Consider the following 15,673-nt stretch of genomic DNA (forward strand, 5'->3'; position numbering starts at 1 on the left):
TAAAATAAATAAAGTCACCTGTACACACTTAAGTCTTTATTTGGGTTCCTTTTCCTTTACACTGAGGAGAGATGTACAGCAGAGAGCCATTCAGTGTACACAGCATAAAAGCTTCACTATACATCTATATACAATGTTCCCCTTACACCCCTTATATATACACACAGATAAGTTACTCACTAAAAGGCGAACAAACAGAATATACTGTGGCAAACTGGAAAAAAAAATAAAAATCAAACATCAAGATGCACAACATGCTGAAATCAGCGTTCTAAATATGGATTACATACACATTTGGAGAAAGACATTCACTGCTTTGACGTAGATTTGTACAGACAATCTGTGCTGGTAAGTGTTTGATTTGGAGTCATCTTACAATTAAATGAAATTCATTTTCCCCTCACATCTTCTTTCACACCTGGAGAAAAGTACCACAAAACATTTAGCATTGTTTGTCCACTTTGCAATGGAGATTTGTTTACTAAGCAGTCCAGTATGCAGGACCAGACACGGGCTAGAAGCCTTTCGACAGTTAAGCGATGAGAACGGGGACTGAAGCACAATACTGACAGCTGGCCTTTTAGCTTCTCAGAATAACTGCAGAGTCTTTATTTCACAATTTGCATGTACAAGAAAAACTACTATGTCACTGATGAGGCTTCCAAAAGCCAATCTCAAACTTTTTAATTAAATTATGGCATTATTTTTATTTCAGAACTAAAAGCTTTCCGATCCCAAAGCTGTATTGCTACGCCAAACACAGCCACTTTACGTCACGTGCTTTTCTGAAGCTGAGGGGCAGTTTTTCTTCCATTTGTACGCTTGAAAGAAAAGGGCACAAAGAGTGCACACGAACATTTTAAATATCCACGCTTAGCCAAGGTGCTGAGCCATTGTAGTTCAACTTTATCCTACTTCGGAAGAAAAAAAATTATATAGTAACCTTCAAAAGAAAGCAGCAGGGGAGTAAGATACACTGGAAACACACCTCACAAATATCAGATATGAACACAAACACATGAAGAGAACTGAAACATGAGTAGAGATTCACATATATTCTGGACGCTGTATCAACAATGACCTCTTTGGGTTGATAATATATGTGGCGTATCCAATTGACCAGAAGTGAATCTGTCTGGCTAAAGATTAATATGGTGATACAGCTGAGTTATGAAGAACCCTAAAAGAAATTCAGATGCTGTTATGTTAGCAGTATATATTTACATTCATGTTTTGTTTCCTCCCACCAAGCAATATAATGACCTGAGCAAAATTTTTAATATTAAACATTTAGTCATTCAACCGTTAATCCCATACAGTGAGCCAGTACTGCTGCTTACATGTGAACACGGGGCACTCATGTTTATGCTTTAAATAACAGCACTACTTATCTGGGGATAGTGATGGGATTCTGTGAAGGTGAGACAGCATGAAGGGATGGGATTTTCCCCACAGGAACACTTGTAAAGTGACATTATAAATGCAGGCCTCTGAGTCCATCCTTCCTTTTTCTATCAGTTGACCTCTTAAAATCTACCTCCTCCTCTGCCTGTGCCCAGAGATATTTGGGTCCTCTCAGGGTTCATCTGGTCTCCAGGGTTTTGCCCTCCAGGACCAGCTGAATCTCTTTGGCATCTAGTGTCTCGTACATGAGCAGAGCATCTGCCAGGTTCTTGTGCTCTTTAGCATGAGACTTCAGCAGGGCTTTGGCACGCTCATATGACTCCTGGAGAGAGCAAGAGAAAAGATGTCAGAGAACATAAACAAAATGTAATTTTCTTTTTAAAGAACAGGAGCTGAGTTAGTTTTTAACATTATATAACAGATCACACAGACCTTGAGTAACACTCTGATTTCTTGCTCCACAGCTGCTTGTGTCTCTGGGCTTTGTGCTGCCAGATCAGTGTAGGTCATTATACCCAGCTAAGAGACACACAGGCAAAGGGGATGCTTGAAAAAAAATGAATGTAAGGACATAAAGTCTTTCACTTTGTGCTGCTTTTAAGCAAATATACCTTTTCACACATTCCATATCTGGTTACCATCATCTTAGCAATCCTGGTGGCACTATCAAAGTCGCTTGATGCTCCTGAAGAACAAGAAATGACTCATTCAATCCTACATCATAAACCATTAATTCCACCTTATCCTGCAACTTTCTTCACCTAAGAATCAGTGTGTTTGTACAATCTACCCTCCCAGTTCACTCACTCTCTGGTCACTTCAAGGACATTTTCTTACCAGTTGTGATGTAATCATGGCCAAATATGATTTCCTCAGCTACACGGCCGCCCATGCTGACATCCATCTGGGCCAGAAGTTGAGAGCGAGTCTCGCTCCACCTGTCATTCTCTGGAAGCATGGAGACCTTCAAAGAAGCATTGAAGGTGAAGTTGAGGATGTAGAAGATAAAGTTTTAACCAGGCATTCAAGTTTAAAGTTATGTAGTGAGAGTATGAACCAGCTCCAGCTTTCCTTACATGTCCCAGACTGGGGCCTCTGGGCATGATGGTAGCCTTGTTGATTGGCATCGCATCTTTGGTATAGAAAGCTACAATTGCATGGCCTGATTCGTGGTACGCCGTGATGCGCTTGTTCTTATCATCTATCTCTGCACTCCTTCTCTCTGGGCCTTGAGGAAAAACAAAGAAAAGACCACTGTTCACAGTGCTTGTTCAAAGGGGATCATCTGACTTTCGCGGTGACTTTCGCGGTGTTGTACATCTTTACACCAAACTATCACTCACCCATGAGAATTTTGTCTTTAGCAAACTCCAGCTCCTTCATAGTGACCATGTCTTTGCCATCAACCGCTGCCTTTAGGGCTGCCTGGTTCACCAGATTTTCAAGGTCAGCACCAGAGAAGCCCACGGTGCCTCGGGCAATAATATTGGCCTCGATAGCTGCAGAAATAACAAACAACATCCATGTGGTTATGAAAGGGCATTATAATGAACCTATTCCTCATTAGCAGATTCTAATTTCTCACTTGGATCCACTTTGATCTTCTTTAGGTACCAGTTGAGAATTTCTGTGCGTCCTTTCACATCTGGTTTGGGCACAGTCACTTGCATGTCAAAACGCCCTGGGCGAATCAGGGCACTGCAAGGGTAAAAAGAGATGATAAAGTGCAAGCATATAACTTGAAACACAGCCCGGAGGGTTTAGCTCTTTTTTGTTTGTATTGCCAATTACAACTGATAGAATGAAGACTGTAAACTTTGACATTTCTAAAATGTGAGCAGTGATATTTTCGCTGGGAATAAGAGGCAAAACATACTTATCTAAAGCCTCCGGGAAGTTGGTTGCCCCGATGATGATCACCCCTTCATTTGGTTTAAACCTACAAATTAAGATTTCAAAAATTTAAATGACTCTCATTTAAACCTCAAAAAATATACAGTACCATCATTATGCCACCCAAACCAATCACAAAATCTATCATTCTGTTTGTAATAACACACAACATTTAGCTTTTTGAGAAATCATTTTAGCCGACTTGCTTCCTGAACATTCATAAATGTGAGTTTTGATTTTACAGATTACCCATCCATCTCAGCAAGAAGCTGGTTGATCGTCTGTCTGGAGTAAGGGTGCATAGGAGATTCTATCCTTTTCCCACCCACGCTGTCCAGTTCATCGATGAAAATCACACAGGGAGCGTTGGCTTTGGCCTCCCCTTAAGAAAAGCAGTCACCCAAAAACAAACATATCAAGCAATCAACTTTAAACTCTAAATTAACTAATACAAAAAAAAAAAAAAAAGGATGCTAATAACTTTTTTTTTTTTTTTAATAAACGCACTGAAGAGATTCCTGATGCGACTCGCTCCCACTCCAACGAACATTTCGTCAAACTCTGAGCCGGAGGCATAATAAAACGGTACGTCTGCCTCTCCTGCCACTGCTCTGGCCAGCAGGGTCTTTCCAGTCCCTGGAGGGCCCACAAGTAAAACTCCTAAATTAAAGAGAGAGGAGAAAATGAGTTTTGAAAGAGTAATGCCAGAGGTCACTGTGAATGTGCCACTGTGAAAAATAACCCACCTTTAGGCAGCTTTCCTCCCAAAGCTGTGAACTTTTGTGGGTTTTTAAGGAACTCCACCACTTCCTGCAGCTCATTCTTAGCTTCTTCGACCCCTTTCACATGCTCAAATGTCACATTTTTCATCTGCACAGGGTCCACGGCTGAGTCCAGGCCTGATGTGGTTCGGAACCGCACTGTCCAAAATGATTAGATTAAAGTTCGAAATCATGCGGCATGTCATGGTTAATCAACTCACACAGACAAACACATTACATGTTAGCCACATCACACAGCAGCACCACTGCAAATGGTTTAGTTGGAACAAGCTTGCTTAGCTTGCAAGTGTTTAGCTCTACTGTTAATATTTTAACTGATTATTAAAATATTAGTACTTTGGAGGCAAATTATTTTGAAACTAAGATCCAGTGTTTGGAGGGAAAGGGGGCCTTTACCCGATATGAAAGGTGTCTTCGAGATGCCATACAGCCCAACGAGAAGCAGCACCAGCAGGATTAGACGAGTCCTCCTAAGTGAGTCTGACGGTCAAACAAGAACATCAGCACAGTTTAATTCTGTATAATGATACCGAGTCTAGGTGTGTTTGTACTGAAACTTGCCTTGAGTTCGCTGTGTCAGGGCTTGAGCTTTCAGGAAACCCTCAGCGAAGCCCCTCTTGAACGCATCCTGCTGTCCATCAGGTATGTTCTTGTTCTTCACCATGCTGTCTAGACTTTCAACTTCTATCCCCTTGTCACGTGTGAGAAACCCCTGCAGTCCAAAGCAAGTCTGGTCAGTACTGCAATCTAAAAGCCTGCATCACTGTTACTCTTGCAAGAACCACCAGAGCCACAGGTTTTACAACTACAGGGACAAGATCAGCAAACCTCTTTCTAATATATATATAAAAAAATATTTCTTTGGTCATCAAGTTAAATTACAAGTCTGCAGGTGTCACAGACTAAACAGATATAAGCTGTCACACATTCCTCAAGTTTTGTGACTGTAAAAGGCAGGCTGTTTTTCATACTCGCTGTGCATTTTATCATGCACATTGATGACAGAAAGTATTAAAAATGTTATACACGTCCATAACATAAGGATTTGGCAATACATGCCAACCTTGTGAATAAACATGTACCTTCATAAAAGATGGCGTGAACCCTTCAGAGTCGGCAGGCCGTTCGAAAGCTGACTGCAGTCGTCTTGTTTTGCTCCTTAAAGTTTTAAAACCTCTGGTCTGAACCAACGCTGAAATAAATCATGCAGACATAAACATAGTAAAGTCATCAGCAACTTTATCAAAAACAGAGTCCAGTAAAATAGCTCTTATCAGTTATGTCAATGGGATGAACAAAATACAGGAAATACTTATAGATCTGAGCTCAGCCATAAACATCACTTAGAATTAACGCCTTTATAACAATTTCAAATAAACGTTTAAAAAGTTCCAGCAGGAGAGCTTGTATAGACGTTTCACAAGTGTATCTAATAAATTGGTCAGTGAGTGTAAATGTATATGTTGTTACAGCTAGAAGTACAACGCAAATGTAAGATATGCTTGCAATGACCCTGTCAGTAATGTCAGCCTGTCTTGCTTTCACATAAACATACAAACCAACTCAGATCATTTATTTGTTGTAACTCAATATGAAGTTAGAGTCTTTCATAAAATTATTGAACTACTTTGTAATCCATGGTTACCTGGCCGGTACTGGAGATCTGTACAGACAGACTGAAGTAGTGAAGGGTGCAGCCTTGAAAACACCGGTGTCGGCACACGACTCCATGAGAAGCCTGGGGAGAGAGAACAAAGTATAAGTGTCGTTTAAATCATGAGGTAACTGCAGGGCAAACTGGCAGCAGATGCCTTACTGTCTCATTAAGGCCTCAGTCACACAAGCTTAGAGACCAGCTGGCAGTCATTTGGCAACTACTGGTCATAAGAGAAAAGTGTGCATTCATCAAAATGTTGCAAGTGGTTGCTGGCAGTCACCAGGCTTAGAGACCAGTCAGTGAGAAACCTGTAACCACAGAGGCTCACTTCCTTTAAGCAAGGGGGAAAAAATGCATTCCATGTTTGGCTGGCAAGTGGTTGCTGGAGATTGATGGGCGGGAAATTGGTTGCAAAGACATATATGGTGCTGCACGAAAAAGGTTCTTTTGACTGCTTCGGTCACTAACAGGCTGCACAGTTGCTCAAAGTTTGCCTGGAAGATGAACTAAAAGTGATGGCACCAATCTGCTAGAAACCCAAGCATGAAGGTTTCTGATGCAACCGATTTCACCAGGGGAAAGTACATTTTTCCCTCGCAACCTGAAATTGCAATAGGGTTGCTAACTGGTTTGTCGGCCTGTGTGACAATCATTTAGTAGCTACACTAATCAATCTGATGTGAGATAGAGATATATTGAGATACATCTTCCTCACCATGCTTATTGTGGAAAAAGGAATGTGTGGAGAGATGCGAGGTCCTCCAGGCCGTCTGACCACCAAATGCAAGTGGTGCTTCCTGTGGGCTCAAGTGTGGCAACACACGAGTCACCAGCTCATCCAGCTGCTGCGTTCCCAGATCTGATAAACCCAGCTCCCGTAAATTCCACACAGACTGTAAACAAACAAAGTACATAGCTTTTTTTAATAACATTGAGCATGCAATGTTTTCGTTATTGCTCAGAACATTAAAGCAAGTGTCAGGATATGCACTTGTACAGCGAGTACCTCGGCACAGTGTAGTTCTGGGTCTGCAGCACGCTCCTTATGTTTTCTTGATTTGCAGGAGGCACTGCTGCTGCTCCCCACTGAGCTTTTCAGAGAGTGGAGGACGTTGATGAGGTGACTCAGGGGTACAGTCACCTGTGGTCATTGCAATCAGTTGGTGAATGACTAGCACGTTGTGAATATCAAAAGATACACTTACAAGCTGAAGGCTGCTCATATTGAGACTGGTGACGATGTAGACAGATTACGTTAACTAGCCGGTGTTGCAAAGTTGGATGGCATAAACAAACACAAACATAGCTACATATAGGCGATTGACAGATTAATTAATGACACATCGCTCAATGACGCAGTTTACTATTTGACACACAACTAAGGACACAGCGGAGACTGGGAAACTATCATTAACGCGCTAGCCAAAACTTCTCTCAACGACCCACGTTGCTTATTTTACTTTAACTACGGGAAAACAGCAGATAACTGGTGTGGCAACTTGTCCACCGATGTAAATGCACAGTTCAAAATAAACTACAACGAAAGACAGCAGGGGGAGTCATACAAACATGCTAAGGTTAAGCTAGCTTACTAGCACGTTCAAGTGAACCAAAAGAACAAGAGCGCTACTATTAGCTTGAGCTAACTTATCCTGCTTTCTTACCTGAGGCTGGACCGTCGTTGACAAGGAAAACATATTTAATTGTCACCTGTGCAAGACCCCAGTTAAGCTATATGCAAGTTATATGACTGTCCCTGAGAGTTAAAGGTCCGTGTTTGCGGCAAGAAGTGACAGCGGAAAATAACCCGGATATGACCTCCGCCATGTTGTGACAAATTTTGTATCCCGGTCGAAATTTGACTCCCTTTTGTGGTCACGCTAAAGTACCTATTTATTTATTTTTAAAGAAATGTCCACATTGTTTTGCCCAATCTTGAGATGGAAATGAATCAAGCATAACTTTCAACCACTAAAACTGATTTATCTGTTCCGGAATGAAAGCATATAACTGTAAAAAACAAAACAAAAGACATAATAGTAATACGCATAAAAGTAAACGCACTTTACGGGGTTTTTCAGCTTTTGTAAAAAAGTAATTTTGAAAATTCGTGGATAATAACAATAACATATTTCAGCTTTTTTTTTTTTTTTAAATAGCTTGCACATTCTGGTGGATTAACCGCTACAGAAAAATACAAAAATATTTTAGTAACTACTCACCCTGATAAATAGAAATAAGAAAACACTCTTGGAAAAAACTCACAGCCTCTCAAATAAGCATCAACATCATTAAAAATTTGATTGTTCTAAGAATGTCTTTATTACATTTGCAATGTGCTTCATATGCTCATATTTTACAACTGTAAGCATTATCCTTACGTAAACCAAACAGTATTCTTCATTGTCTACTTAAAACTGGCAAGAAACAAGAATGTTTATATAGATATGTGGACTGTCTGCACTCTTCTCAGTTGTTTTTTTGTTTTTTGGTTACTATAGCAGTAAAGCTATAAAATAAATAGTCTGACACAAAAATAATAATGTTTCTCACATCAAGTGTGTTTTTGACTTTAAAAGAAACTCTCCTAAAATATGTATCTATTCAAGACAACACATATAAAAGACCAATGTCCTTGTAATTACATTACAGTACATGTAATGGAACACTCTAGTTTGAGGGGGAAAACGAATTAAAATATAAAATGTACAATAAATAACTGGGAATGAGAATCTCTAAAACTCTTTATCGCTTGAAGTCTACAGCTATTGCATGACAATGAACCGTGAATTAACTTCACAAGTTATGCAAAGGTTCTGGAAATCTCCTCGTCATATATAAGATCACCACCTCATGACAGACTAACTGGAGCAAAGAAACTGGGCCAGCACTGGTGATGCATAAATCAAACCCTTTTCTTAAATACCTCAAAAGTCTGCTTCAAGTTAAAACGCTACACTACATCGCCAAGTTTCCAACCATCCGTTCATCTAAAACAGCCTTTTAAATTTCTACCGATGCCTCATTGCACTCTGCATCTGATTTTAGCTCAAGAAAGCCACAAAACCCCCAAAAAGTGCATCGTTTTCATCCACAGTTCATCTTCTTTGATCGATGTTGATAGTTGCCAGTAGTAGTAATAGACAATTCACGGTATGTTGCTGTGAGGAGAAAAGCAGAAACTGAATTTTAGTTGTGTTTCATTGTGGTCATAAAACAAGAAGAGTCATCCCTCACAACAAACCCAAATTATCTCCAAGAGACTTTTTCTCACCTTCTCTTTCGTTGTAAGTAAAGGTGGACAAGCCAGTGGGTGATAAGAGGCCAGAGTGCGGTGAACACGACTGTGAGTGGGGAGAAGTCACAAGGCCACCACGATGGTCTCAGGAACTTAAAAGAAAAATCAGAAATAAAAAAACAAGAGGGATAAAGGCACTCTGATTTCCCAGTGGAACTGAAAAAAGCCTCTAACTTCCACTTTGAAACAGTTCAGAGAGCACAAGGACTGCTAAAACACTGTTTTAATACAACATAGTGACATCAGCAGGTTTTTATGACAACACACTGATCTCTGACCTTTGACCTATGACCTTGAAATTGCGTATTTTATTATCTTTGCACAGAATTGGCTGAAATCTTTGATTTCTGTGGACTGTGAAAACTTGAGATATTATGATATATTCACATGTGTGAAACTTTCTGGCATCATTGTGAGGTCGTAGGGCACTGTATTGAAAAAAACAAAAAGTGCTGTACAGCTCTGTCCATTCACCTTCATATCATATATTACTCACTATGGTTTACTGAATTGTTTTATTCAACGTTAACTTTAACCACGGGCACTAACAACGAAGGCTAAGGTCAAATGTTTAGCAAACCGAGGTACTCATGTCCTCAAGGCCTCGTATATTGTTGTGAAGTTTGAAGATGATTTATTAAAACAATGCAGGTAATATAAAGTTTTTACTGATTTTCACATTTTGTGTGACTTTGAGCTTGACCTGATTTTCACCAAAATTAAATCAGCTCGAGCTGTTACTGCTATCGACTGTCACACAAAATTTGAACATGATATGCTGAAAACTATGGATGCTAGAGTGCTAACAAACAAACAGACAGGCAAACAAACCACTCTTCAGGGAGAGTATAATAACAGGTCATGCTTCATAGCTGAGAGCAAAAGAGCTTTTTAATGAGCACCTGTCTTGGTACAGTTACAGAGTCCCCCCGCCTTGGCAAAGATGATCTTGACTGAAAGAAAAGAAAACATGAAAATTAAAAAAAATGTTAAAGAAAACATCCTTAGAATCAGTGATTGTCTTGAAGGGAATGAAAATAAAATCAATTTAGAATTTGTCGATTTTAATTTAATTTTTTATGACTTAAAAAAGAGAAAAACTGTGACAAAAAGTTCCTTAATTGCACCTAAACAAGTGGCCACATGTCTGGTTGTTCACCTGTGACTTGGTCAGCTCCTCCAGAGCATGCAGCCTGTACAGCACATTGGCCATGTCACACTGCAGTCTCAGCAGAGCAGTGGCTATTTGCTCATTGATGCTTCCCCTGGTAACACTGCCAGGATGCAGTCTGCTCAGTGACACACAGCAGCAGGTGGCATTTACGCTCACACATGGCTCAGCGCTGCAGGTAGCCCTCGGTAACTGAGAACCTGGAAGGAGAACCAGAATACATACAGACTTTATGGAATGGTAGGGAGGGTATCTCATTTATTTAAATGCTCAGGAGAATAAACGGGGGAATACATTGTGAGAGACTGCTAAATCGGGGATTCAGCATCATCTGCAGTAATCTCACCTCTCCCTGTTCTTGACAAGGAGCTGTTGTGTTTTCTTGGACTAATCCCTTCTTTAACATCTCCTGTGAGGACATGATCTTCTCCATCTATCAGGGTGGTGTTGCTCTCAAACCAGACATCCCTTTGCTTCATCGAGCCAGCTCCTGATCCCTGTGAGAGGCCTTTGGACGTGGACAGCCGCTTAGCAGGAAAATGAAGAGCATCATCACACTTTGTATGGACGAAATATGAATAGCTCATGCGATGGACTATTTTTATTTGGAAAGCATGTTTCGCACCACACCTCATCCGTGGCTAGGTGCTCCATGGAGTCACAGAACTCTTCATTATCTGAGTCAGTGGATCGGTGGTTCTTCTCAAGAATAGCATCGTTATGATCTAAGGCACAAAAAAAGAAAGAGAAGAGCATGTCCAGCATTGTAAATTGTGCTTAAAACCTACATTTTTAAATTACAGGCTAAAGAGAACTATACTGTACAATTTGACAGCAATTTACAGATGATGTCTTATCAGATATTTTGGTTTTCCATATCCAGCATGCAATCCAATACAGAATGTTAGCATTTCTATGTAATCTTACCAGTCAGATGTCCATTAACATGCATGTATGGGTTATACTGTACACTGGGCTCTAAGGTACATGCCAGCTCTTCCTCCTCCACATCGCTGTTGAGGGAGCTGTTGGTGAAGGAGGACACACTGGGCTCCACACTGCTGCAGGAGCCTTTAGTGTCAGACAACCTCCACCTCTTGTCCTCCACCATTAACAGCCGTGGGTCAGGACTCCAGTCTGACATAACACAAAGACATGGACTATGGGAAAGAATTATGAAAATACTTTTTCTTTATCTGATAGAAATGCTGTGTATTATTTATACGTTTTTCCTTATTTTCTGTGATATGTAATAATAATGGATTGCATTTATATAGCGCTTTTCGGGACCCTCAAAGCGCTTTACAATTCCACTGGTGAATGGCCTGGCCGGTGGCCTGTATTTGTACAGCGCTTTACTAATCCCTAAGGACCCCAAAGTGTGAAGGCAAGCTACAGTTGTAGCCACAGCTGCCCTGGGGCAGACTGACAGAGGTGAGGCTGCCATATCGTGCCATCGGCCCCTCCGGCCATCACCAGTAGGCGGTAGGTGAAGTTACTTTCCCAAGGACACAACGATCGAGACTGTCCGAGCCGGGGCTCAAACCGGCAACCTTCCAATTACAAGACGAACTGCCAACTCTTGAGCCACGATCGGCCCACATATATACCTACTGTGACAATGGTGGGTAATCATATTAACACCAAAAATGTCTTAATATGATCAGTACAAACCTCCGCTCACTTCATGGTGTTTATGAGGGGCAGCCAATCAGAAAACGTTGACTTACAGTGAAGGGGATGGGAGATATAATGGTTTCAGACTGAGGGTTACACCGAGGCACGCAATAAATATTATGTAGATCTGTGAATCGTGCAAAGCTATTATAACCTAGTCGTCTTGAGTTTAAAACTAAAAATATGGAACTGGAAAAATCCCATCCACGTGTGTCTTGCATCCTTTAAATATTCAACATTTCATGATTTTTTTTGTATTTTTCCTGGAAAGAAAAGGGGGAAAAAATTCCCAAAAAATCTCAGCTAATGGTCTTATCTAATACTTGGCAAAAAGGGTTTATGGGATCCCAAAGAGCAGACTTAATAGCTGCACTGATTTCCTGCTAAACTCATTAAAACAGGCAAACAAATAAGGAAAGTTAGGAGAGAAGCAATTATTTGGCTGTATGTTGCCTCTACAACAACACAAACCAGCACCTCTGTCAGCCCATGACCCAAACTACACTGTACCTCTTTCCTCCTCCTTGTCTTCATGGTCCGCATTGTGTCCTTCATCCCCATTTTCCTCTTCCTCACTTCTCCTCCATTCACTACTTCCCTCATTTCTCTCCACGCCACTATTCTCCTCGCTACTGACACTCAAGTCTCGAGCACTGTTGTCGTTTTCGTTTTCGTGGAGGTTCTGAATATCATCCCACAGATCCCCATACCCTGAACAGTGAGGGAAATGCTGTTGATTAATTCAAAAATTGCATATAGATGCACAGCAAAAATCTGCACAACAGAAAAGCCACACAGGAAACTTGACATCACTTCACGGGGTCTGCACACTGTAACAACGCCACAATGCGAGCCAACAGACCAACACGCCTTACCACAGCACATACTAGACATGACAAAAAAGCACAAGAAAATCTGCTCTAATTTTTTATTTTTTTACAGCTCATACAGCTTAATGCAGAGACGATTTTCACTCAGCTGCAACAGCAATGAAAGCAACGTAACTAAACTAAAAAACTCTATCAAGTCTACAGCCATCGCAAACACCAAGGACTTGCCTTCCATTGTTGGCTTCTTAAAAGGTTTAACCAGCTCATCTAGGGATAAAAAAAACATGTAAGACATGCATTAAGAAAAAAAAAGATCACCATATCACCCCATCTGAGCAGCGCTGCTATCACCTGCAGGCTACTGTGTTTTCATTTCCTTTGACGTGCCTTCACATGTGGACTAAAAGCCACACGAAACCCCTCAAAACATTTACAGTCACTTAGCAACAGGGTCATTACAATGTTTAGCAGATAGATGAGTGTTTCAAAATCAATACTGGGAAAATGAGAGAGAGCACCATCACAAATTTTCGATATGACATTAACAGAAACTTGTTCGTTATTTGGCTTTCAGTACATATCACATTGAAGTTGGATGAAAATGTATTTAGATTTAATCTCTGTGAAAGCTCTTGTTTTAAAGAAAATCAAGTGTGTGTGTATGAGAAGCTGTAAACTAAATATATGCCTAATATATGCAAAACGTTGGTTTCTACAGGCCTCCAAATCTGCTGTCAGAGGCCGACAGCCAAACATTTTAGGGACTGCAAGCATCCATCACTTTATATGAACTTTAATTGATAGTCCACAGTCACGGAGCCGCCAAACCAGACACTTACCTTAAAGATGTGAAGGATCCAGCTCAACTAGTTTTCTAGATAACGAAATTTGACTGAATTTATTTATTTTGCAAAATTTGATGAATTGAGATGGAATGCCGTCATGTCATGACACCATACTGATCAGAAACACGACAACTTGAGAATACTCCATAGGCATGTTTCCAGGCTTGCTTTACCCGCATGTTGTGCAAAGGGCCTGGTGAAGGGTCTCCTGTCCACCTCATTTTCTTCAGCCTCCTCTCCCTCTACCTCTGTGTAGAAATTTCCCAGCATCTGTACCAGGTCAGACACATCTTCTGAAATTGGCACAGTCTCCAGAATCTGAAAACACACATACAAATTTGATAAATCAACAGAAAGGCTCTTTTGATTCGGGAGCATTATGGTACAAATGCATGCAAGTTGAGGCAAACAACAGTGCCAATAAGATACTTTACATTTTGCAAGAGAAGAGTTGTTTAACACATCCCTCGACTAAATGCCCGCGCTTTTCTGAGCACGCCAAGTCATTTATTCAAAGCATGATGCCACGAGTGTTTATTATTCTGCGTGCTGCTTCTATTCAGCCCCAGTTTTGCCTGAAAGGACTTACCAGCTGGATGTTCTCAATATAACTCTTCATGGCTTCCTCCTTTGTCATATTTCCTAAAGAGCTCCATGCATCCCTGAGAACACAAAGTCATAGTTCAAAATCAACTGAGGCTGTGAAGTTGAAGTATTTTCTGTGTTTGTGCAACAGTATACGGGGGAGAACTAAGTGCATTTGGCTCCATAGTAAAATAGCCATGCAGTGGCCATACGTGCCACAGGGGAGGGACCCCGATAGTAAAAACTAGTTGGGGTATTATGGGTCCATATTAGAAATGCATATACCATTTAGCTTTTCCATGGGTGTCCCAGAAGCCGGTTGGTCTGGAAATGTTGCACGGCCCCATAGTGGCCTGCTTATGGTAACTGTAGAACATCAGCATCATGTCATCAGATGGCTGAAAAGTACCTAAAAAAATAAGGAAACAACAGAAAGGCAAGCTCAGGCTTTGTGTGCAGTAAACCAGTAACACACAATGTGGCAAAGATGCATGAAGTGTCTGATTCGGTTAATCAGCTCTCATCCCTGTAGCAGCTTTGGGGTCAGCCAAGTGTGAGTGACAGCTCTTAAGTGCAACACATGTAGGTCAATCACACAGAGGGAACAAACAAGCCCAGTGAGGACAGATTTTACACTCCACAGCTGATCATTGAGCACTCGAGTTCAACCATTTTCTACTTATTTTCCCACACGGGCTCTATGGCAGATTTTAATAAGTCATCACCTTCTTCGGGCAAACTCCGGACCACTTTAACTGCCGCAGCAAATTTCGCCTCCAGGCTGTGCTTGTCCTCCTCCTGCGCCATGCCGAGTCCACTGAAGGATGACATGAAGGAGTCCTCACATCTTGAGCAAGAAATTGAAGCAATTAATGAAAAAAAAAAAAATCAGAAAGAGCTGAAGGGAGGGGGTGACACAGTTTGTTCACCACTGCACCTTGCTGGCACCTGTCCTGTATTTGTAAAAGGCCAGCTGCTTTCTCTCTAATCTGGGATTTTGAGATGAAATTGTTCTATAAAATTACCCTCGTCGTTTTTTTTCGTTCAGCGATAACAGACTATATTCTCCGAGTGAAATGCATTTTTTCTGTGGTTCATTTGCTCACTCACCATCAAGTTCACATTGGCCGGTAAGATAATTATTTCATTAGCCCGGTGTCTGTCTGCAATATGCAGCAAAAAAGCCAATCTGCTCCGGTCAAGGATGAGCCAAACACGCAACGTTTGAGCCTTAAACACGTCTGGGTGATGTAGTTTTATTCAGTAAAAAAAACTGCAGATAGTAGTGCACATCTCAACGCTTAAGCATTCAAATCCCACAAACCTCTCTGAGCGGAGCTTTAAACCGAAGTGGTGAGTGGGAAATGTAGGAATCTGCGTCTAGGTCTCTTTTTTGTCCAGGCAGCAAAAGAAAATAGTTCTCTTTCTCTTTTCTTAAAATTAAACTAAACCTATAAAGGATATTGTCAATGCTGATGATTCAATAAGACACGTTCTGTTATTTTGTAAACACATCAGATTAGAGTTTTAT

At 40.9% G+C, this 15,673-nt stretch overlaps 2 protein-coding genes across 3 annotated transcripts; both read right to left on the reverse strand.

The window, feature by feature from the left end:
• Positions 1–21: 21 nt before the first annotated feature.
• yme1l1b (YME1-like 1b) lies at positions 22–7,595 on the reverse strand. The gene is made up of 18 exons (XM_085439282.1): positions 7,401–7,595; positions 6,743–6,877; positions 6,452–6,629; positions 5,725–5,817; positions 5,162–5,271; positions 4,641–4,791; positions 4,476–4,559; positions 4,044–4,217; positions 3,805–3,957; positions 3,547–3,679; positions 3,281–3,343; positions 2,990–3,102; positions 2,748–2,903; positions 2,481–2,632; positions 2,242–2,368; positions 2,016–2,089; positions 1,837–1,923; positions 22–1,726 (listed from the first exon to the last, which is right to left on the reverse strand). The coding sequence occupies exons 1-18, from the start codon at positions 7,431–7,433 to the stop codon at positions 1,583–1,585; spliced, it is 2,160 nt and encodes a 719-aa protein (XP_085295408.1). The 5' UTR covers positions 7,434–7,595; the 3' UTR covers positions 22–1,582.
• Positions 7,596–8,040: 445 nt separating this feature from the next.
• On the reverse strand, positions 8,041–15,363 carry LOC146688176 (acyl-CoA-binding domain-containing protein 5-like). Of its 2 annotated transcripts, XM_085439461.1 has the most exons (14): positions 15,253–15,363; positions 14,868–14,989; positions 14,428–14,551; positions 14,147–14,219; positions 13,731–13,875; positions 12,941–12,979; positions 12,393–12,593; positions 11,133–11,342; positions 10,836–10,930; positions 10,552–10,732; positions 10,194–10,405; positions 9,937–9,987; positions 9,011–9,126; positions 8,041–8,897 (listed from the first exon to the last, which is right to left on the reverse strand). In XM_085439461.1, exons 2-14 carry the CDS (start codon positions 14,971–14,973, stop codon positions 8,885–8,887), a joined length of 1,566 nt encoding a protein of 521 aa, XP_085295587.1. In that variant the 5' UTR covers positions 14,974–14,989; positions 15,253–15,363; the 3' UTR covers positions 8,041–8,884. The 2 variants fall into 2 exon arrangements, with proteins under 2 accessions (XP_085295587.1, XP_085295588.1); XM_085439462.1 differs by lacking the exons at positions 12,393–12,593; positions 12,941–12,979 and having other exon boundaries at positions 15,253–15,362.
• Between the last annotated feature and the right edge of the window lie 310 nt (positions 15,364–15,673).

The sequence above is a fragment of the Copadichromis virginalis genome, linkage group LG18 (assembly GCF_057382275.1).
Source record: "Copadichromis virginalis isolate Kocher_CV1m ecotype Utaka linkage group LG18, C_Virginalis_male_GT1.1, whole genome shotgun sequence".
Classification (NCBI taxonomy): domain Eukaryota; kingdom Metazoa; phylum Chordata; class Actinopteri; order Cichliformes; family Cichlidae; genus Copadichromis; species Copadichromis virginalis.

What these genes read in the sequence shown, in the direction of transcription:
- LOC146688176 (XM_085439461.1), bottom strand. Translation starts at nt 14,973, where the DNA reads ATGTCATCCTTCAGTGGACTCGGCATGGCGCAGGAGGAGGACAAGCAC. An exon ending in ACCCATGGAAAAGCTAAATG is followed by an intron (nt 14,220 to 14,427) that starts GTATATGCATTT and finishes TTGTGTTCTCAG; the next exon opens with GGATGCATGGAGCTCTTTAG. An exon ending in AGGAGCTGACCAAGTCACAG is followed by an intron (nt 9,988 to 10,193) that starts GTGAACAACCAG and finishes CTTTTCTTTCAG; the next exon opens with TCAAGATCATCTTTGCCAAG.
- yme1l1b (XM_085439282.1), bottom strand. Translation starts at nt 7,433, where the DNA reads ATGTTTTCCTTGTCAACGACGGTCCAGCCTCAG. An exon ending in TCACGCCATCTTTTATGAAG is followed by an intron (nt 4,792 to 5,161) that starts GTACATGTTTAT and finishes TTTGGACTGCAG; the next exon opens with GGGTTTCTCACACGTGACAA. An exon ending in CCATGATTACATCACAACTG is followed by an intron (nt 2,090 to 2,241) that starts GTAAGAAAATGT and finishes CTTGTTCTTCAG; the next exon opens with GAGCATCAAGCGACTTTGAT.